This window comes from Canis aureus, chromosome 19 (assembly GCF_053574225.1).
Source record: "Canis aureus isolate CA01 chromosome 19, VMU_Caureus_v.1.0, whole genome shotgun sequence".
NCBI lineage: Eukaryota > Metazoa > Chordata > Mammalia > Carnivora > Canidae > Canis > Canis aureus.
In genome coordinates, this window is record NC_135629.1 from 49,767,839 (window position 1) to 49,789,299 (window position 21,461).

Below are 21,461 nucleotides of genomic sequence, written 5' to 3' on the forward strand. Positions count from 1 at the left end.
GTGCGCGGGCACGCGTGCGCACTAAGGGGCGGTGGGCGGTGCCGCGGACTCCGCGAGAAAGAGGCGGAGCGTGCGTGGCTGTGAGGGGCGGTGCTAACATTACGCATGCGCACGGCGGTGCCGCGGGTTGCGCGGGAAAGAGGAGGAGCGCGCGTTCAGGTGTGAGGGGTGGTGACGGCCTCCGGGCTCACGGTGTTCCGCGGCCACCTGTGGGTTCTGGCTTCCCCTGGAGGCCCTAGTCTGGACATTCCACACTTTTAGGTGGCCGAGGTGGAGTTAGTGTGGGTCTGGACACCGGAGGTCGGGTCCACAGAGCTCGGGCCTCGGGCCTTCCCGCCCTTCAGCTCCAGATCCCCGGCCACCTGGGCTCCGTGAGGGCCAACTTTGCCTTTTATTTTCTCAAAAAATCCTAACGCAAATAATTTAATCTAATTGTTCCCCAACAGATTCAGGCACACCTACTCAGTTCCTGATAAGGACAGAGGGACCTTGACAACTTCGGTGGCCCAGGTCGGTTTGGGCTTGTCTGGCCCCCAGTGCCCCCAGGAGCCGGTCTGTGGTGAATCCTGCTTCCAGGGCCCCAGGCAACCCGCCCACCCGGGGTTCCCTGAGCCTTTGAAGGGCCACAGGTGGTTCCTTCCAGAATCCTCAGGTATCTCTGGAAAGGTCTCAGACCACAGCTGGGGAGGGGGCTTCACATAGCCTGTCCCAATTTAGGGACTGGAGCTGGGGTGGCCAGGGTTTCCTGGATGGGCAGATGGGCAGTTCCTTCTGCTCTCAGCAGCGTGGAGAAGCTTTGAATTCTTACCCGGCCATGGCCCAAGGTGGCTGGGACTCCCCTAAATGTGTTTCCTCGGGGTCCAGCTTGTGCTCCCCGCCCCCCCCCGCCCCCCGCTCTGGGGGTGGGCAGCCAGATGGGCAGAGGTGGGGTAAGGGTGGCTTCTGTCCTAAGCCAGGGTCACTGGTCTGTACCCAGGGACAGGAACTACTTGTAATGATTTTGCTCATTGTTTTCAGATTTTTCCAGAAACAGATAAAATGAGTAAGAGGAAAAAGCTTCGGACTTCAGGTATTTAGAGCAAGTTGACACTGTTTTACTGCTGCATTTGGTTATAGGAGGAATGTAGTCTTATTTGTTGCAGAAATGCTGACATGACCACATCAAGCTGTTTGGGGGAAAAAGGGTGATTTAATACATGCTGGTAGGAAAATTATAAATTGTGCAAAGTGCATACAGTAAGAAGTGAAAGCTTTCTGGAGCTTCCTCCAGCCTCTAGTGGGATCCCATAGCCTAAGGCCAGGGGTGCACTCTCGGAGACGACCTTTGGATAGAGCTACAAGGTCTTTGACATGCTACAAGGCCATAGGGTGTGTGGTAAGTGTTCCCTCTGGAACCAACACCCTGGCTTCGTCTCAGCTCTCTGGCTTGCCACGTGATGGCAGATGACTCTGTATCTCAGTTTCCCCCTTCTGTAAGTAGAAGATAATAAAGCCACCTACCCTTTCCATTCAAATAATGATTCTCTACCTGGTTTGAGGAGGATTTTTTGCACCTCAGAGGAAGTTGGGAATGTTTAGAGATGTTTTCGTTTCCACAAATAATGTATGGGGGTGGGGAGCTATTGGCATTTAGTGGCTTGAGGCCAAGGATGTGCTAATTCTTATAATGCACAGGACAGCGCCCACAATACAGAATGACCTGGCCCCAAATGTCAACAATACTGAGGTGGAGAACTCTGCCCTAGAGCTCAAATGTGGGTTAGTATTTGTAAAGCATGGAGGATAGACCACTGGTAGTACACAAGTGGCTGCTGCTGTTATGATTCTCCTCCCAGGCTTTAAAAAAAGCAAGCAAATTTTTCATTCTGAAATAATTTGGGGCTTAAAGAAAACTTGGAAAAAGAGTTCAGAGTTTTTGTTTGTTTGTATGTTTAAAGATTTTATTTATTTATTTATTTATTTATTCATGAGAGACACAGAGAGAGGCAAAGACATAGGCAGAGGGAGGAGAAGCAGGCTCCCTATGGGGAGCCTGATGCGGGACTTGGTCTCAGGACCCCAGGCTCACAGCCTGAGCCGAAGACAGACGTTCAACCACTGAGCCACCCAAATTCAGTTTTTCTACCCTACCTCCAGCTTCCCCTAAGGTTAATATCCAGCACAACCACGGGACAATGATCAATCACAGGACAGCATAAAAAGCCAGGAAATGAACCTCAGTACACTACTTTTTCCAAACCCTTTTGGTATATGCACAAATACAGTGTTGTGTTGTGTTTTTGGGTTTTTTTTTTGCTTGTTTGTTTTTTACTAGAAAATAGAAGCATCACACACACTAATCTTTAATCCCCATTTTTCACTTTATGGAATATCGTGACCATCTTTACTTATTAATATACATGTACAATTTCCTCAGGGACAAAGTAAAATACCCAGCATTACATAGCATAGCTCTATATCCCTCTCATTGTCGAAGATCATTTAAACTTCTTCAAAGTTCGGAAATGACTACTTACTGGTTAATGAGGTTATAGAGTAGCACTCATTTTTTCCCACAATGTGGGACAGAAAAATTAGCAATGGATTGAAAATGTTTTGTGTAGAGATGAGCAACAGACTGCTCGGAAACAGGAATTTCACTGACCTTGGAAGGGGAAGCTGGGGACAGCCAAGCCCACCCAACGTCAGGTCATTTGGGGCTTCTCTTGGCAGTGGGATCCCTAGCTCAGTGGACTGCAGGCTGGCCCAGGACAGCTGTTTCTGGTGTCCTGGAAGGGGTGGGGACAGAGAAAGACGATTCTGGCAGGTGGTGAAAGAAGCCCTTCCTTCCCAACATCTTTGGCCTTTGGTGTTGAACATAAGGTTCTGCCTTTAGTTTTTCTTAAATTAGTCCTGTGGGGACAGATCACAGGAAGGAAATAAGAGGCTCTTCACTTCTGTTGATATTTTGTTTTTTATTTGGTGCACATGTCCGTTGGGTGAGCAGGGTGAGCTAATGTTTGGGCATCTTAAGAAACCAAATAAACAAAGCTGCTCGATTTTGCCTCTTGGCAGACCACAAGGTGGGAATGTGCTTGTATAAGAAACATTCCTTGGAGCCTTGCTCTGAGTGCAGCACTGAGGTGGACACCTAAGCAAGGTAGGGTGACAGGACAAGGATGAGATCAAAGGGTGCAACAGATTCAGTTCCTGCCCTCAAGACCCTCAGGGTCTAGTCAGGGGAGAAAGAAAAATGCTTCTCACTGAGAACACTGATCAAATTCGCAGCAGTAGGGTAAACTTCTAAACAAACACACCGTAACTTACAGAATCCAGACATTACAGGAAAGTCAAAAAGTCATGGTGATCTACTGGGGCACAGTCAAGTGAATGCTAATGAGGACCCTGGTGATCAGTGTTGGGGAGAGAGAGCTCATTAGGTGGGTTTACTTTAAGGTGTGTAAGGAGCTGAAGTTGGAAAGTGTGTACTTGACTGACCTTCAGAAAGATCAGGCCAGGGTCTGTTTGCCTTTTTGTTCTCACTGTGTGGTCAGAGGCACAGTACATAGTAGGTGCTCAACAAATGCTCAGATACACTTAAGTGTGCAGACTCTGGAGTTGGACTGACTGGATCCCATGCCAGATTGCTTGGCTTCCATATGCCTCAGCTTTTTTATCTATAAGATGGGTGTAACAGTGGGACCCTACCTTGAAGTTTTGTCATAAATGCCCAACTTCTCAAGACAGCGTCTGTCATGGAACTTACTAGATTCAACCCTTATCATTTGTTTTTTGAATGATTAGGTTGGGGCCAGGTTTGAGGAGGTCTTACAAGTTGGCCACCATTGGCAGTTTCTGTGTAAGGGGGTTGCTTTCATTCTGCAAATAGGTGTTAGGCTCTTAATTTTTTTTTTTTTTCACTGATAGGGAAGGTATTGCAGAGATACAAGGGACCAAGGGACAACTGGGACATCACTTTCCTAGCACTCTATAATTCTGGGGCCTAGTTTTCCCAGAACAGATAATCTGCAGGAATCACAGAAAACTAGAGTGACACATAATTTAGTACTATCTGTGTTTCTGGTGGTGATCTCTGTTTTATACTTGTGTTTATTTAATCATTTACCAAGTATTTATTGAGCATCAGCAGTGCACTAGATGATCTTCTAGGCACTTGAGACTCAGCAGACAGTGATACAGGCCCCTCGTTGTATTGAGGGAGATAGAAAAAAAAACAATACATCAGGTAATGGCAAAAAAAAACTGTGTAGTGGGGGCGCCTGGGTGGTTCAGTTGGTTAAACGTCCAACTTGATTTCCACTCAGGTCATGATCTCAATGTTGTGAGATTGAGCCCCTTGTCGGGCTCTGTGCTGGGTGTGGAGCCTGCTTAAGATTCTTTCTCCCTGGGGCACCTGGGTGGTTTAGTGGGTGAGTGTCTGTCTTTGACTCAGGCTGTGATCCCGGGGTCCTGGGATCAAGTCCCACATTGGGTTCCCCATAGGGAGCCTGCTTCTGCCTCTGCCTGTGTTTCTGCTTCTCTCTCTCTGTGTATCTCATGAATAAATAAATAAAATCTTTAAAAAAGAAAAAACAAAAAAAGATTCTTTCTCCTTTCCCTCCTCTCTCACTCTCCATCTTAAAAAAAAAAAAAAGGCTGTGAAATGAATAAAACAGAGCATGGATCTAAAAGGGTGTGCTCTATAAAGAAGTCAGGGATGACCATTTGAGGTAACATTTGAGCTGAGACTCAAGGAAGCCAGTACACACCTCTCACCACCTTCCCAGGGAGACAGTTGGCTGAGCCAGGTCGTCTTGTATAGTTTGATGCTAGGCCAACTCAGGTAAAAAGCCTTTGAATGGCATGATCACCTAAGATCTTGGACAAGGTGCCATCCCATCTCTCTCTCCAGGCTAGAGTCAGAACAGGGGTTTCTACCCTTGGAATAAGCTTGCTCATTTCAAGCAGTGGCCCTGTCAGGTTTGGTTGTCAGCCATGGCAGTGCGTGCCCCCTGTATTTCCCATCCCTTTTTCTTTCTCTCTAAACCAGGAGGAGGAGTCCGTCCTCCAAAGGCCCCAAAGAACCCAAGGCTAGGAGACTCTGGCGGGCCCCCGCAGAGTTCTGAGCAGAGCTCTTTGTGTCTCCCTGAAGAGTCAGAAGGCAGATCAGGACCCATTCCCTCTGCAGAGCAGAGAACAGAGGAACCAGTACAGGTACTCTCCAGGTAGGTGGCTTGGAACATTCCAGCAAGCCTCCCCACCAACAGTGGACATAGCACAGCAGCCCAGTAAACAGGATAAGGGGTGGTGGCCAACATGACCCATCTAACTCCATACCTCCCCTTTGGGGGTTCAGGGGCCCTCAGATTGCTTCTCAAAGTCTTCTTCCCCAGACTCTCCTCTTTAGCAAGAAAAAGTTTATATTTTAACCATAAGCAAGGAAAACCTTGGATTTTTCAAGGTCACTTAATAATAGAATGCATCTTGTCCTGTCTACTGGTCAAATCCATGTTTATCCTGTATTCCCTCTTAACCAAGAAAAGATTGATGGAGTTGTGGGTCTGCAAAATAATAACCCATTGGGAGATAGCAATTATTATGTGCCAGATAGTGTACTAATAATAAACACTTTACACCTATCCGTTCGTTTAACCCTCATGGCACTGTGAGATTTTTATCTCCATGTCACAGGTGAGGACTCTGAGACTTCAAGAGATCAAATGACTTACTTGCCCAAGGCCATTGAGCTGGCACAGGGCAGGCTGGGGATCTGGCTGTGTCTGGCTCCTGTGTTCCTAACCACCATGGTTTCCTAGCTCCCGTCTTCGATTTTTTTTTTTTTTTCAGAAATATGTAATTAAGCACAGTGAGCTAAAAAGGAAGATCTGGAGAATAGTTTGTTCATGGGGTTAAACCACATGTAACTAGAGCAAAGTAGAAAGGGTTAGCAGGAGTTAGGAGAAGGAGGGCTCCTGCTACTAGAGTCTTCAGAGAAAGCCTCATGGATTGGTCAGCCAAATTTTCTGAATAAACAATTGGAGCACACGGTCTGACCAAAAGAACTTTTGGGGGATGAAAGGTATGTGATCTCAGATTATTTTAGTCTTAGAACTAAAGGCAGCACTGCTGTATGTGTGATAGGAAGAGGGGTCACATATCACACTTAAACCATTCTCCTGGGCGCACAGTATCACTGTGCTCCTCACTCCTGGAGAGGCCAACAGGGCTTAGGGGGTCCCAGGAACTTCCCCTTTTGCTGTTTGAGTCCATAAGAGTAGTCAGAACCCACATAAGTGGGTTCCCACCCTCTTTTTTGTTTTTGTTTTTAAAATCTTTTTTTAAGGAACTCCTGGGTGGCTAAGCGGTTGAGCGTCTGCCTTCGGCTCAGGGCGTGATCTGGGTCCTGGGATAGAGTCTCACATCAGGCTCCCTGTGAGGAGTCTGCTTCTCCCTCTGCGCCTCTCTCTGTCTCTCTCATAAATAAATAAATAAAATCTTTTTTTAAAATACCATGTTCATAAAAAAAATACCATGTTCATAGAAGTATAACAGAAAAAAACAACAACATAAAGCAAACTTAACACATCTACGTTAAGAAATGAAATCTTAGGGATCCCTGGGTGGCGCAGCGGTTTGGCGCCTGCCTTTGGCCCAGGGTGCGATCCTGGAGACCTGGGATTGAATCCCACATCGGGCTCCCGGTGCATGCAGCCTGCTTCTCCCTCTGCCTATGTCTCTGCCTCTCTCTCTCTCTCTCTCTCTGTGTGACTATAATAAATAAATAAAAATAAAACAAGAAATGAAATCTTAGCCAATACTTTAGAGGCCACCCAAACAACCCATTCCAGTTAAAAATTTTCAAACAAACAAATAAATAAATAAAAATAAATAAAATTTTTCAAACACTCTTGCTATCACTATCTAGATGTATTCTGTCTCTATAAGCTCCCCAATACAACTTAAACCTGTTACTGTATCTTCAGGCTTTTTCCTCTTTCACTTCCAAAGTTGAAATCTTGAAGTTTTAGTTCCAGATTTTAATCTTTTTTTTTAGCAACATACACATCTGCATTTATTTAGATATAACCATAAGTCTCACATGCTTTATAAAAAGACCTAATTTTTTTAGAGTAGTTTTAGGTTTACAATAAATTTTTTTAAAGATTTTATTTATTTGAAAAAAAAATAAAGATTTTATTTATTTGAAAGAGACACATATATAGAGCATGAGACGGAGAAGGCAAGCACGAGCAGGGGAAAGGGCAGAGGGAGGAGAAGCAATCTCCCCATTGGGCAGGGAGCCTGATACAGGGCTCAATCCCAGACACTTTGGTTTACAGTAATATTGGAGAGAAGGTATGGAGATTTCTCATACACTACTCCCCATTATTGCCATCCCACCAGAGCAGTACATTTGTTACCAAGGATGAACTTGCAGTGACACATGCTAATCACCCAAAATCCACAGTTCACTTTAGAGTTCATTCTGTGCTATATGTTCTCTCTTTTTTTTTTAAAGAGATCTTATTTATTTATTCATGATAGACATAGAGAGAGAGAGAGGCAGAGACACAGGCAGAGGGAGAAGCAGGCTCCATACTGGGAGCCGGACGTGGGACTTGATCCCGGGACTCCAGGATCACGCCCTGGGCCAAAGGCAGGCGCTAAACTGCTGAGCCACCCAGGGATCCCTGTGCTGTATGTTCTGCGGGCTTGGGCAAATGCAGAATGACACGTATCCACCATTATAATCTCATACAGAGTATTTTTGCTGCCTAAAGTTCCTGTATCCTGTCCATCCCTCCCTTCCCCACCCTGGCACCATCTTTTTATTGTCTTCATAGTTTTGCCTTTTCCAGAATGTTACAGAGTAGTAATCATATAGTGCTTTCAGACTGGCTTCTTTCACTTAGAAATACGCATTTAAGTTTCCTCTTGGTCTTCTCATGGCTTGGTAATTCATTTCTTTAGTACTGAATAATATTCCATTGTCTGGGTGCACACAGTTTACGTATCAATTTACCCACTAAAGGCTGCCTCCATTGCTTCTGCATTTTGGCAATTACGAACACACTTGCTTTTTTAGATACTGTGTTTTTTGTGTCTATAACTTCCTTTTCTCTGGAATTTGCAGAGTTGGGGGTTAGAGTGTCATTGCAAATGAGAATTCCTATTCTTATCTCAGGAGCCAATTCCTGAGATTATAAGGGTAAACTGCTGCCAGAGCAGACAGCTTGGATTTTAGGTGTGGGTCTTCACACCCTTCTTGGCAGCCAAGTGTCACCCTAGGCACACTGTTCCCCTTCTCCATCCCACCCTCTCTAAGCAGGTGCTCCAGGGCCTCCCTTACAGGAGACTGAGTACTACTTTGCCTTTGGATTCATCCTGTTTGTCTCACCACATGCACTGACAGCCTCCCAGGACTTCAGAACCTCCTGTTTTGTCTTTCTCCACCCAGCTCCCATGATGAGGAAGCAGGAGCTCCCTCCAGGCTCTTTGGGCAACCAGAAAAGGGGCCGGTTCCCTTTGCTCTTTCTCAGGTGAGCCTGTTTTATGGCCTCATGTATGAACCAATGACACTGCCTCCCTTAAGCTGGAGTTCTTGTCTCTATCACCAGCATGCTGACAGACTGGTAGGACTGTGGGCTGGGGACAGAGGGCAAGGGCTGCATTGAGGCTGCCAGAAAGGAACTGGTTTGGCATTTGCTTTCTGAAACCTCATTCCTCCCCTTATCTTTATTGTTGTTTTGTTCTTATTGTATCTGGTTCACAGAACTCAGCCAGGAGGTATGTCCCCCAGTTTGCAAAACTCAGGAAGACAGCAACAAGACAAGCAGAGCTGAAGGAAGAGGACCTTGGGAGTGGAGCCCCTAAAATCAGCCAGGTGAGCCCAGTAGACACAAGCGTCTTGGACCAGCCTTGGCAGCTGAGTTCAGCCTTGGTTTTCTTTGGCACTGGCTAGACCTGCACTCATCTAGATGCCCCTTTTCAGTACACCATGCTACAGATGTCTGTGGAGCTCATGCTCATACAGGCCTGTATGAGGTGTTCAGGATAGCTGTGCTTGCAGCAAAATGATCAAGGCTGCGGCCTTCTTCCCCAGGTTGTGTGAGAGTAGTAAAAACACAGAAAACAGCCCACATTCTATCCCTGAACCTCTTTACTTCTTGGAAGCTTTTGTGTGGTTTGGGGCAAGGGGTGGGTCTTACAATGTATATTCTCATCCTTTCCACTCTGAGCTCTGGGGGTGATGACATCTCTGGCAACAGAAGCCCCTACCAAAGTGAGTGGTGGATATTCCCAGAAGCCATGTTTATAATCATCCCAAATTGGGAACACCCAGATATCCTTCAATGGGTGATTGGCTGGACACACCATGGAACACAACCTAGCAATAAAAGAGGATACAAACTAGTGATACACGCAACAATCTGGATGGATTTCCAGGGCATTATGTGGAGTGGAAAAAGCCAGTCCCAGAATGTTATACGCTGTAGGGCTCTATTTGCATAACATTATTGAAATGAGAAAATTATAGAAATGGTGGGTAGGTTAGTGGTTGCAGGGAGTTGGAGCAGGTGGGTAGGGTGGGAGGGAGGCAAGTGTGGCTACACTTGGCAGCACAAGGGATCCTGTGTTGGAGATTTTCTATATCTTATCTGTGTGGTGGATGCACAACGTCTACTGCAAGAGGACTGTATAGAACATCATACACACATGTAAACAGGTATAAGTCAAGCTAGAAAGCCAGATAAGTTCAGTGGACTTTATCAGTGTCAATATCTGGATTGTGATATTATACTCGAGTTAGGCAAGATGTTACCAATGGAGAAAACTGAGTAAAGGGCATGAGGAGTCTTCCCCATCGTTTCTCATATCTATATATAAATCTATGATGATCTCACTAAAAGGAGTCGGGACACCTGGCCAGCTCAGTTGGTGGAGCATGCAACTGACTCTTGATCTTAGGTTTGTGAGTTCGAGCCCCATGTTGGGCATAGAGCTTACTTATAATAAAATTAACTAATAAGAGGGGTCGTAGCTTCACTTTTGACGGAAAATGTGCGGGAAATGCTATGTGTAACTCAGTGAGTGGTTGCCAGTGGCTTCACTGAAGCCAGATTGACAGGCTCTGACCTTCAGTGATCTGATATTTGCAGGGCAGACCCTCCTAGAATGGTTGGGCCTCTTTGGTATAGGGAGGTACTGGCAGAGGTATGTCCCTCAGCAGTGATCCCTGTATGAAAGAGGCATGGGAAAGGGGACAGCTGCTGTCTCTAGAGTGCCCTTGGGTACAGACCTCAGTCCCTACCTATCAAATGTAATTATTTGTAGTCCAGTTTGAAGGGAGAGTTGATGGCATGGATGTGAGGTGAAGGGAGGTGATGGGTTGACTCCAGGATTTGGGGCCTGAATAGCCTGAAGAATGGAGTTGCTGTAGTTGAGACAGGGAGCCTCTGAGGGCATACTCAGGAGCTGGTGTTGGTTGTGTAACATTGGAGGTGACCAGGAGATTTCCAGGTGGAAATGTCAGCTACTAGCATCGTGAGTTGGGGGAGATCCAGGGGGTGCAGTGGTTCTGCAGGTTTAGGCCTCAGGGTCTGGATTGGACTGCCATCTACCTAAAGGACAGTATCATTCTACATAAATCCCAGCCAGAAACCTCCTCTTTCCCACCCTATTATGGTCATCTCTATCTCCGTTAGTGACATTTCACTTCTTCCTCTTGCTCTTCTTTTTACCTTGAAATAAGTATAGATTCATAGAAATTTGCAAAAACGGCATGGACCCAAGTGTCCTTCAATAGATGAACAGATAAACAATGTGGCATATCCATACGATGGACTATTATTTCAGTCTTAAAAAACAAAGACATTGGGCAGCCCTGGTGGCGCGGCGGTTTAGCACCGCCTGCAGCCCAGTGTGCGATCTTGGAGACCTGGGGTTGAGTCCCACGTCCGGCTCCCTACATGGAGCCTGCTTCTCCCTCCACCTGTGTCTCTGCCTTTCTCTCTCTGTGTGTCTCTCATGAATAAATAAATAAATAAAACCTTAAAAAAAAAAGACATTCTGACACATGCTACAATATAAATGAACCTGGAGGATATTATGCTCAATGAAATTAGTCAGCCGGAGAAGGGTAGATGCTATAAGATTCCACTTATAGGAGGTCCCTAGAGGAGTCAGATCCATAGAGGCAAGGGGTCCTGGGTGTCTCAGTTGGTTAAGCATCTGACTCTTAATTATTTTGGTCATGATCTCAGGGCTGTGATATCAAACCCTGAGTTGGGTTCTATGCTGGAGCCTGCTTAAGATTCTCTCCCTCAAAAAAAAAAAAAAAAAAAAAAAAAGATTCTCTCCCTCTGGGACACCTGGGTGACTCAGTGGTTGAGTATCTGTCTGCCTTTGGCTCAGGTAGTGATCCCAGGGTCCTAGGATGAGTTCCACATCAGGCTCCCTGCAAGAAGCCTGCTTCTCCTTCTACCTATGTCTCTGCACCTCTCTCTGTGTCTATCATGAATAAATAAATAAAATCTTAAAAAAGAAAGATTTCAACTGCCTCTCCCCACCTCCACCCTCAATATATGCTCTCTCGTGCGCTCTCTCTCTCTAAAAAAAAATTTTATTTATTTATTTTTTTGTAGAGGCAGAAAGTTGGTGGATGCCAGGGGCTGGGAGAGAGGGATAGGGAGTTGTTTAACAGGGACAGAATTTCAGTTTGGGAAGGTAAAAAGAGTTCTGGAGATGGATGGTGGCAATGTTTGCACAACAGTGTAAATGTACTTTATACCACTGAACTGTACACTTCAAGATGGTTAAGATGCTGAGTTTTACGTAATGTGTATTTTACCACAACTAAAAACAAAACAGTACAGAGAGGTCCGTGTGTGCTTTCCTCTAGTTTCCACCAGTGGTCACGTGTTCTAAAACTAGCATCGATTGCCAACACCAGGCAACTGACATGGGCACAATCCACAGGCCCCCTTGATTTTTGTATCCTTGTTCTAAGAGTCCCTGTGTGCCTGTTGGTGGTGGAAAGGAGCTGATGGAAGGAGAAATTCCTGTGCTTCTGGTTACCCCTCCAGCCCCTGGCTCTGACTATGCCCAGCACTGGTACTGAACCCTACTTGGGTACATCCTGTGCAGCATCTGAGATTTTGTACAGGGACAATTACAACTAGAAAAATCTTGGGGCACCTGAGTGGCTCTGTTGGTTAGGTGTTCGATTCTTGATCTCAATTTAGGTCTTGATCTCAGGGTCGTGAGTTCTAGCCCCATATTGGGCTCCACACTGGGCATGGTGCTTACTTTATTTTTTTTTATTTTTTTTTTATTTATGATAGTCACAGAGAGAGAGAGAGAGAGGCAGAGACATAGGCAGAGGGAGAAGCAGGCTCCATGCACCAGGAGCCCAATGTGGGATTCGATCCTGGGTCTCCAGGATCGTGCCCTGGGCCAAAGGCAGGCGCTAAACCGCTGCGCCACCCAGGGATCCCTGGTGCTTACTTTAAAAAAAAAAAAAAAAAATCTCTAGAATGATTCCTTATTGAAAACTCAAAGCTGAGTCTTTTTCTCTCCACAGGAAACACCACTAGAGCCGAGTGCCCAGCAGGCCAGAAGGAATTCCTTCCTATGGGAGGAATCCCTAGGGCTTATTCCCTGGGAGGCCAGGGAGCTGGATGCCCAGACTCAGGTAGACAGCACCCACCCTGAGCACAGAGACCAAAACTCCATGACACCTGTGCCTGGCAGTGGGGATCCTCAGCCCTCAACCTCCACTGATGCCTCTCCAGAATGGGACACAGTGCCCTTGGCCTCCGTAAGGGCCCAGGACCACCTATTGGAGCAAGGAACCAGCACACCAGATGGTGAAAGCAGGGAAGGTTGTTGGGTTCTAGGCTATCATGGCCAGAAAGGGCTCCTGCTGAGCGGAGATGCTGAAGAGAAAGAGTCAGACCAAGGAGCACTTCAGGAAGCAAGTGCCCAAGGGGGAGCAGAAGCTGACCTGCCTGAGAGGTGTCAAGAAGAAGGAGACAGTGTCCTAAGTTCCATTACTCAGGACACAGAGCCCAGATCTGCAGCCCAGGGCCTCTCTGACCCCATACAGATGCCCAGCAAGACTGGCAGGGAAGCAGAACAGAGTTGTAGCAGTCCAAGATATTCCTCCCTTGGGACTGTTGTCATCACGGATGTGAGCACAGACCCCACTGAGCCAGAACAGAGGGCTCCAGAGGTGGCCAGGCCAGATGAACAGGCCAACACCAAGGCACCTACCTGTCCCAGTGGGAAGGCCCCTGATGGAGGGTGCAGTGGGGCCCTGCTCAGTTGCATATCTCTCACTGGGGATACAGGATGTAGAGGGGAGGCAGGGTGGGAAGGCAAGCCCCCTGGCAACATCCTGGGGGGCCCTGCAGCCTCCCAGGCTCTGGATCACAGCATAAGAGAGCCCACAATAGGTGCTAGAGATTCCAGTCTTCTAGCCTCGGAAATGGGTCCAGATGTTGATCCGACAAAGGTGCCTGGCCTGGATCAAGATGGGCTGGGAAGTGTGTGTATGCTGCCTTTGCTCTTGCAGCCTGCAGGTAAAAAAACAGCTGAGTTAAGTCACGAGAGCCCTGAACAAGACCTTGAGGGGTTCAGTCTGTCTCTTGGAGCCTTTGTTCCACCGCCAAACAGAGAAACAGTGGGTGGCCTTTCCCAGGAGGCCAGAGCCTGCCAGGACAGCATAGATGCCCCTGCGGCCCCCACAGGCTGGTCTGCATGCCCTCCTGGCTCTGTAGACCAGGCTGTTTTGGGGGAGTCCCTAGCTTTGGAACCTGACTTTGTGCCAGACAGCCAGATGCAGAAGGCCCTGGAAGCCCCTGACTTTGAAACCTCACATGAGCAGGTAAGAGTTTCCCCATGTTATAGCAGACCATCCCAGGATAGGTGTCACATGGCCACAAACCTATCCCAAACTACCCATTAGGGTGTGTATGGGATTTGGGTACATGGCCATCTGTCTATATGGCATTCAGGTCTAGGGGAATGAGTTGCAGCTTTGGTGCGTATGGAGTCAGTGGTTTTCCAGAAAGAATAGATCTGCCTTTCTGTAAGGGGTCTGTCTATATGGGAGCTAAAGAGCCCCAGGCAGTGAAACGCATGCATTCTGTCAGCCTGGGCAGAGTTGATGGAAGTCCTCCTTTCCTTGACCGGAGCCCTCAGGTTTACCCACCCTCTCCACACTTCAGGGCCTGGCCCTGGCTGGAGGTTTCTGAGAGATATAAAGAGGATGCCTGAGACCTTGAGGGGTAACTTGGAAAAAAGCCAGCCATGTCAGAACTGGGCTTGGGGGCCAGGACTTCAATCCCCAGTTGGGAGAGAGGTTTTGCCCATTTTGAGGGTCATTTCAAGGTTCTGATATGATTTTTTTTTCAAACATATACACAGAATTTTGCTTTCCTGCTAGAATTTGTAGGGACTTTGCTTCCTTCAGGGATCTGCCTGCCCAACATCACGTTCCCCAGCTACTGAGCCTATGCAGGCCATTGGTGTTCACCTGTCTGGGAAGGTGGCAGCTTTGCTTTGGCCCCACCCCCAAGGGAGCACCACATCCCTGACCACTGGCACACCTGAGTCTGGGTTAAGTGCTTTGCAGTCACACCTTGGGAGGTAGGTGGTTCTCTTTCCACATACTGGGTGTAGTTAAGAAGCTCCAGGAGTTCAAGCACCTGCCCAAGGTGACGCAGCTGGGAGGGAAGCAGGCTGGGTCTGCTCCCACATTGGCCTGATTCTGCAGCTGTGCCTCAGTTGTTCTGTCTTGGAGCACAGAGCCTGACTTGCTTTACAAACAGTGGCCTCTGTTTCTTCGGCTGTCCTGTTGAGATGTTTAAAAAATTAATTCAGTTACATGCTTATCAAGAGCCTGCTCTGCCAGGAGTTAACAGATTAGGCGTGGTCCCTACTCCTATTCCCGTGAGGTTTGTGGTAGTACCATTCCCACCTGTCTTCCAGAGTGAACATTTTGTAGCCTATCATTTTGGCACTTAAAGAGTCTTTTCATAGGACACGGCCTTGAAACACAAGCATAGTGTTTCATCTGGTACCCCAGCTGAAGAAAGCCAGCTGTTCCAGCCTTAGAGGGGAATGCCGCTGGGTTGGGCAAATACGGATCTCCAAGGCACCGCCTTCCCAAGGGAGGGTGAAGGGCCATTTTTTTACCCTTGACAATGTTTATCTGCAAGGTGACTTCAGACCAAGCCCTCCCTGCCACATGTTGGCCCCCGGCTCCTGTGTCCCCCCTTCTCAATCACCAGATGAGCAACATGGAAAGCAAGTCACAGTGCAGTCCAGTCTTAGAGTTTGAACACAGTCACTGGGATAGGTAGGCATTCAGGTACTGACACAGTTGAAATATTGTAACTGAAGCCTCATCCCTTGAAAAATATAAACTCCTCCTTTGGAAAGAAGAGCAGTCTGAGTTACCCCCAGCCTCTGGCTGTTGGGTATTGGCTAAAGGAGAAGCAGTTGGGATATTTAGTGGCATCCAGCAGGCAGAGGAACAAGCCCCTCTTGATAGGCTGCCAGTGACTTTGGGCTTTGAAAACACTAAGGAATCTGCAGTGCAGGGAACCAGCAAACAGCCGAGGTGGTCAGACCTGACAGGCTCTCCAGGGGTGGAGGTGCAGTCCTGACAAGGTTGCTGACGTCTGGGCACATTTTGTTTTGATATTGGGTGTTCCCGAACAAGTCAGGGCAACCTTAGCACAAGCAGGTTCCCACAGAAAGGTACCAGTTGGAGCCCAGCAGGAAGGCCAATGGACAGGGCCAATAGGCTACAGAGTGCAGGTGGATGGAGACAGTGGCAGCAGCGGCTAATACAAGTTATACAGCAGTGACCAGTTCCAAACCCAGGTCTCCTCACAGGAAAGTACGGTGTTTTCTTCTTATAGTAGCTCCCTTAGGATGTGACACTCACCACAGGGCTGGTGGAGCCTCTGTACACCGCTTAAGTAATGTCATTTAAAAGGGGCACCTGACTGGCTCAGTTGGTTAAGCATCTGTCTTTGGCTTAGGTCATGATCTCAGGGTCCTGGGATGGAGCCCTGCATTGGGCTCCTGCTCAGTGGGGAGCCTACTTCTCCCTTTCCCTCTGCCACTCCCCATGCTTGTGCTCTCTCACGCACTCACTCCCTCTCAAATAAATAAAATCTTTAAAAAAAATTGGGTCCTACAGCAGTGGCCTCCAGCACATTCAGTACGAGGACTGCCCTTGTGTCAAACATTTACACAAACATTACACAATGCTGGTGGGAGCAGTGGTTGGAGTATTGGGAGGGAGAATGTGCCTCAGGGCCAAGAATGGCCCAGTGAGTAGGGTGATTATGTGATACTGAGTTATATTTTAAGCCACAGAATCACTTCTATGAAACAGTAGGCCAGATGCCTAGGAGATACTGTATTGTCTCTAGGAGTCTTCCGATTCAGCACTGCTGGCATTTGGGGCCAGATAGTTCTCTGTGGTGAGGCTGTCCTTGTGCTCTAGGGCATGAGCAGCACGCTCGCCCTCTTCCCACTGGATGCCAGTAGCACTCTGCCTACCCAAAGTGTGCTGACCAATGTAAAGTGCCTAGGGGTGATCATCCCCCAGCGAGAACCCTTGGGCTACAGGCAGTTCTTTATGTCTGTTCTTTGGATTCAGGGACAATTTGCAGCTGGAAGCTGTAGCTCAAGCCCTTTATCCCATTCCTGACCCCTGACAGGGAAGAGGGGCCCGCTTTTGAAAGGACATCTTTGGAACAGATCCCTTCTTCCTCTAGGACTTTGGTCTCCCCAGAAGAAGCCCTGGACTGGCCAGTCTACCCCAGCTTGTCTCTTTTCAGAGTGACACATGTCACCTCCATGATTGAGCCTGACATTTTCCATGAAAATTAAACTGCTGTTACCATTTAGAAACTGGGTTACCTGGCCCTCTCCTCTATTAATTATAAAATTTTCCCTTACAATTTATTTGTAAAATCTGTCTCTGACACAAAACAGGTGGCTTACCTGGCTGACCTCTTCTCAACACCAGATGCCCCACCTCACCCCAGTCACGGTCACTGAGAGTCTTCTCTGTACCTTTCTAGGTACTGCAAGATGAGCAGGAGACAGTGCCACGCCTCCGTCATCAGGAACAGAGCCATCGGCCAGCACAGATCAGCCCTTCAAAAAGAACAAGCTCGGCAGGGGACACCAGGGTCAGACCTAACATTGCCCTGTCTGTTCCTTCTGAAGGGGGAGGGTGAGAGCAGCCCAGGCTAGTGGCCCCCAGGTTCAGTTGTCACAGCATCCTATCCCTTCCCTGCCCCACTTTTCTTCTGCAGGAGTCTACCTCTGTGTTCCTGGCATGGCCCAGGAGAATTAAAAGGTTCTCTGCATGACTCTTCCTACCCCGTGCAGGGCTCAGCCAGCTAGGCCATTCACATGTGTTCTCTCTTTATAGTTGTTTCCTACAGGGAGCAGGCTGGACTCTTGCTGGCCTGGCACAAGCCCACAAGCTGATGGAGGCCTTCTCACAGAGTTCCAGCTGAGGTAGGCAAGGGCTGGGAGGCTAACCCAGGGCTCTTGCCCCAGCAGCAGTCAGCCCTAAGTACCTGGGAGGGAAAAATGTCGCTGTTTTCCTGGCACTGGTGCCCCCACACTCCCCCTCACACCAGCTCTGCCTTTCCCTCAGTAGGGGAGCTGAGCCCATCTTTCACACTGTGCATGCCTCTGCTCCCTGCAAGTGGATAACTGAGGATCCTCAATCTATAGCTGAACGAGTCTCTCCCCAGGACTTCTGGGGTAGTACCCCCAGTTCCATAGGTTGTTTTAACGTACTATGTGTGTTTTTCTGGAGAGAGGATCTAGAGCTTACCCCAAAAATCTGTGGAGGGGAAGGGGACCCAGACTGGGATAAAAACCACTGGCCCACGTGACCTTGGGGCCTATCCCTACTCTGGCATCCAGAGGGCCCTTTGGAGTTCCTTACTTGGCTCTGCCCTGGGGCAGGCTGCTTTCTCTCCTTCCTGTAGGCCATGGGGAGAGAGAGAGAGTGTTGGGGGATTCTCTGTCTCCACCCCAGAGCCTCTCACAGTCTGTTACCTCCCTTTGTGTCCTTTCTCCCAGCCCTACCAGCCATTAGCACTGGGCCACAATCCTCTCCTCTTACCTTATACTTGAACTGGCCCCTCTGCAGAGGCTGCGGCTTATCGATTATTCATGGCCAAGTTTCTGTTTCTGTCTGGCAAGTGTGGAGGAGGGGTGAGGGACACAACCCTTGGCAGTCTCCTTTCTCTTTCTCCTCCTCCTCCTCCTCAGGGTAGAGGGTGGCCATGTTTCCTCCTCCTGTTCATGCATACATTTGTATGTAATACCTGTTGTACCACTTGTTGCCCCACACATGCTCATGTACCCTGCATGGGGATCAGAAGCGGTTTAGTCAAAGTGGCCCTACTATTTGAGCAGAGAAGGGAGATTGATGTCTGAATCTCCAGTGGCCTCCAATGTGACCCACATGAATGTCTGGAAGCTTCTAGGCAGGTTATGGATCCAGTTCAGTGGCCTGTGGCTGAGTGAGACATGCAGAGGCTAAGGCCAGGCTGGAATGCCATCTCAGGGTGACTGAAGTGGGTGGAGTAGAACTGGAGTTCCTGTAGTGACAGCCCAGAAGACACTGACAAGCTGGGGTGTCTGAAGATTTAGGAACAGCTGTTGCCCTGAGTCCAGGAGGGCAGCCCTTTGCCCACATCCGCAGGCCACATGCATTAGATACAGTGGGTATGTGGTGCATCTACCTCTTCCATAGATACTAATACCATCCAGTGCCAGCTCTTCCAGGAACTGCTGTGGGCATGGGGGAGACAGTGTAGGACAAAACACAGGGCTTCCATCTGGTGGGGGTGGGAGGGTGAGAGACAAGCAAATTAGTCAGATGGTGGAGTGTTAAGAAAAAGACAGTGAGGAAGGGGTTAAAATTTTAACGTGGTGATCAGGGGAGGCCCCCCTCCCCCAACAGGAGGAGACTTTTGGGAAAGAACATTCCAGGGCCCTCAGAAGTGCTCAGGGAACAGACAGGAATTCAGTGTGGCTGGAGCAGGGGGGGAAGGGGAGTGAGAGGGAGGGGATGGGGGTCTGGAGGTGCTGGCAGATGGTGCAGGGCTTTAAGGAGGGATGCTGGGCTGGGTTTCTATTTTCACAGCTGACCCCACCCCAGTGCTGAATGGTGGACAGGCTGTAGAGGCAGGCGCTGGCGGCCAAGAAGGCTGTGGCAACTGTCCAGATGAGGACCAAGGTGGTGGGGAGAAGAGGCTGAATTCTGGGTGTGCATTTGATGGTACAGCCAGCTGGGTTGGCCATCAGGGCTCTGCCTCTGGTGGCTTCATAGCTGGAAAAGGTATTAATATTTGGAGAAGACAGCTCCAGGCCCAGCAGAAGCCCCCAGAAGAGTTTGGCAGAGCTGTCCAGTGAGGTCAGACCTCCTGTCTTCCCTCTTTCCCTGCCAGGACCTGTGTAGGGATCAAGGCCTGTGAAGCCGCCAGGATGGAGGATGCAACAGACACGGTGCAAGGTCTTATTGTTGAGCTCTCCAACCTGAAGTAAGCACTGGGCTGAGATCCACAGATGGATGGGGTGGGAGGCGTGGCAGAGGGGATGGTGGGGAGGGCCCAGTGCCTGCATTTGCCTCTGTGTGTCCACAGCCTGTGAGTATGCATGTGTGGGAGCTTATGTGAAAGCGTGAGCAGGCACTCATGCCTGAATGTGAGGTGTGGTCCCCACTCTGGGCATCTGGTGGAGCACACACAGCAAATGTTGACACTTCCACACAGCCGGCTGATCATGAGCGCCCACCGGGACCTGGAGGCCTTCAAGCGCCTCAGCTACCGGAAGGCAAGGCTGGCAGGGAAAGGCCCAGCACCCTACACATCAAAGGGAGCTGGGAATCTCCCTCCGGAGGAGCGATCCTGGAGGGATTTGTAGATTACTTCCAGACCACCTCAGGAGCGCCTTGTGTGTGCACATGTGCACAAGCTTGCAGCGCCTGTGCGTGTTTCCTCTGCTCTGGCCCCCGGAAGTTCTGCTGCTAAACAGCTGGAAACAATCCCTTGGCAGACCCCGGAAAGCCTGCAGGGCCCTGTCTGCCCCCTGGTTTACCCTATAAGATGCTCCAGCAGGTCCTAGTGGGTCCCAGAAACCTCCCCTCAGATGACCCGGAAGTCATCTTGCCATGGGAAACATCAGAGGCCAGGCCCATATCTACAGCCTCCCTTGAGAGTCAGTAAGGGACGGAACTTGCTCTTCCCTGCGGCTGCAGCAGAGGTCAGAGGCAGAAGGCTGGAGGCAGGCAGCAGGAGGCCGGCTGTGCCCCCCACCCTCCGGAAGCCAGCTGCTTCTGAGCAGAGCCCAGAGCCACCCAGATGTTTATCTAGATTTGCAAATTTCATTCTTTAGCTCAGGTTATAGGAGGTTCAGAATTTGTTTCTTTACTGGAGGAGAGAAGGGCTCCCTTTGTTGGTGGTACCTTTGTTTTTCTCCGGATTTCCATTTTATTTCTTTTGGTTAGATCATTAATAAATGATTCCCTAGTGTGGATCTGTGACCTGCTACTTGGGTTTGAGGTATTTTCAGTTCCTTAATGTTGTACCCACAAACCTCCCTAACCACTTCTTTCTCCTTTTACTTCTCATCCTCCCCAGGAAAGCAGGTTGGGCTACCGCAGGGCCCTGTGAATCAAGGGGTCCCCACAAGTTACTGAATGTGTCAGTCTCCAGGAGTGGGTCGCTGTGTGTGTGCACACATGTACGCATCCAAGCACAGACACCCCCGTATCTGTGGAGCAGCAAGCCCACTGAGGCATCATAGCCAATCACCCAGCTGGAGAGTTGACAGGTTTGCGCTCAGTGCTCAGATGGGCTCAGGTGACCTTACCCATCCTCCAAGGCACAAGCTGCTTCTAGGCCTTAGACCGGAAAAAGGCACTGGTGGTGCGGGGGGGGGGGGGGGGGGGGGGGGGGGGGGGGGGGATTGTTACTGATAAACAGCTGTGCCTGCAGGGTGCTGAGGGCCAGGCTTACACAACCCTGATGATGTTGTCATAAGCAGGTGCTGCTGTCAAACCCATTTTACAGAACATCATACTTCAATTACATTGGTCACCAAAAGGTTGGCCAGACCTGAGACTTTCTTGGTCCTTTGGCCTATGACTCCTACACCCCAATTCCTAGGATCAAGTCAGAGGCCCCCTCCCACTGTCTTCTTAAACCCCGGGAAATCCCATGTTGGAGAGGGCAAGGCAGGATCAAGGTTCCCCACCACTTCTGGCTGCATGTGTAGCTCCTTCCTTGAACCTGCCAGGACATGCCCATTCTCCTGGTTCCCTGGATCTCAAGCCCCAGTGGCTCTGGCCTATATAATCAGCTGGAGGATGGCTGGATATTGTATCCCTTAACTCCATCCGGGACTCTTTGGGGCTGCTAAGGAGC

General features: G+C 49.0%; 1 protein-coding gene across 6 annotated transcripts; it reads left to right on the forward strand.

Moving 5' to 3' along the window:
* Positions 1-62: 62 nt before the first annotated feature.
* BRME1 (break repair meiotic recombinase recruitment factor 1) lies at positions 63-20,869 on the forward strand. Of its 6 annotated transcripts, none has more exons than XM_077859697.1 (11): positions 63-159; positions 447-652; positions 1,018-1,069; positions 5,030-5,204; positions 8,438-8,519; positions 8,753-8,863; positions 12,563-13,867; positions 17,088-17,198; positions 17,444-17,532; positions 19,485-19,577; positions 20,676-20,869. In XM_077859697.1, the coding sequence occupies exons 3-11, from the start codon at positions 1,039-1,041 to the stop codon at positions 20,839-20,841; spliced, it is 2,163 nt and encodes a 720-aa protein (XP_077715823.1). In that variant the 5' UTR covers positions 63-159; positions 447-652; positions 1,018-1,038; the 3' UTR covers positions 20,842-20,869. The 6 variants fall into 6 exon arrangements, with proteins under 6 accessions (XP_077715823.1, XP_077715821.1, XP_077715826.1 ...); XM_077859695.1 differs by having other exon boundaries at positions 447-510; XM_077859699.1 differs by lacking the exon at positions 20,676-20,869 and adding an exon at positions 19,809-20,569 and having other exon boundaries at positions 73-159; positions 447-510.
* Positions 20,870-21,461: the final 592 nt, after the last annotated feature.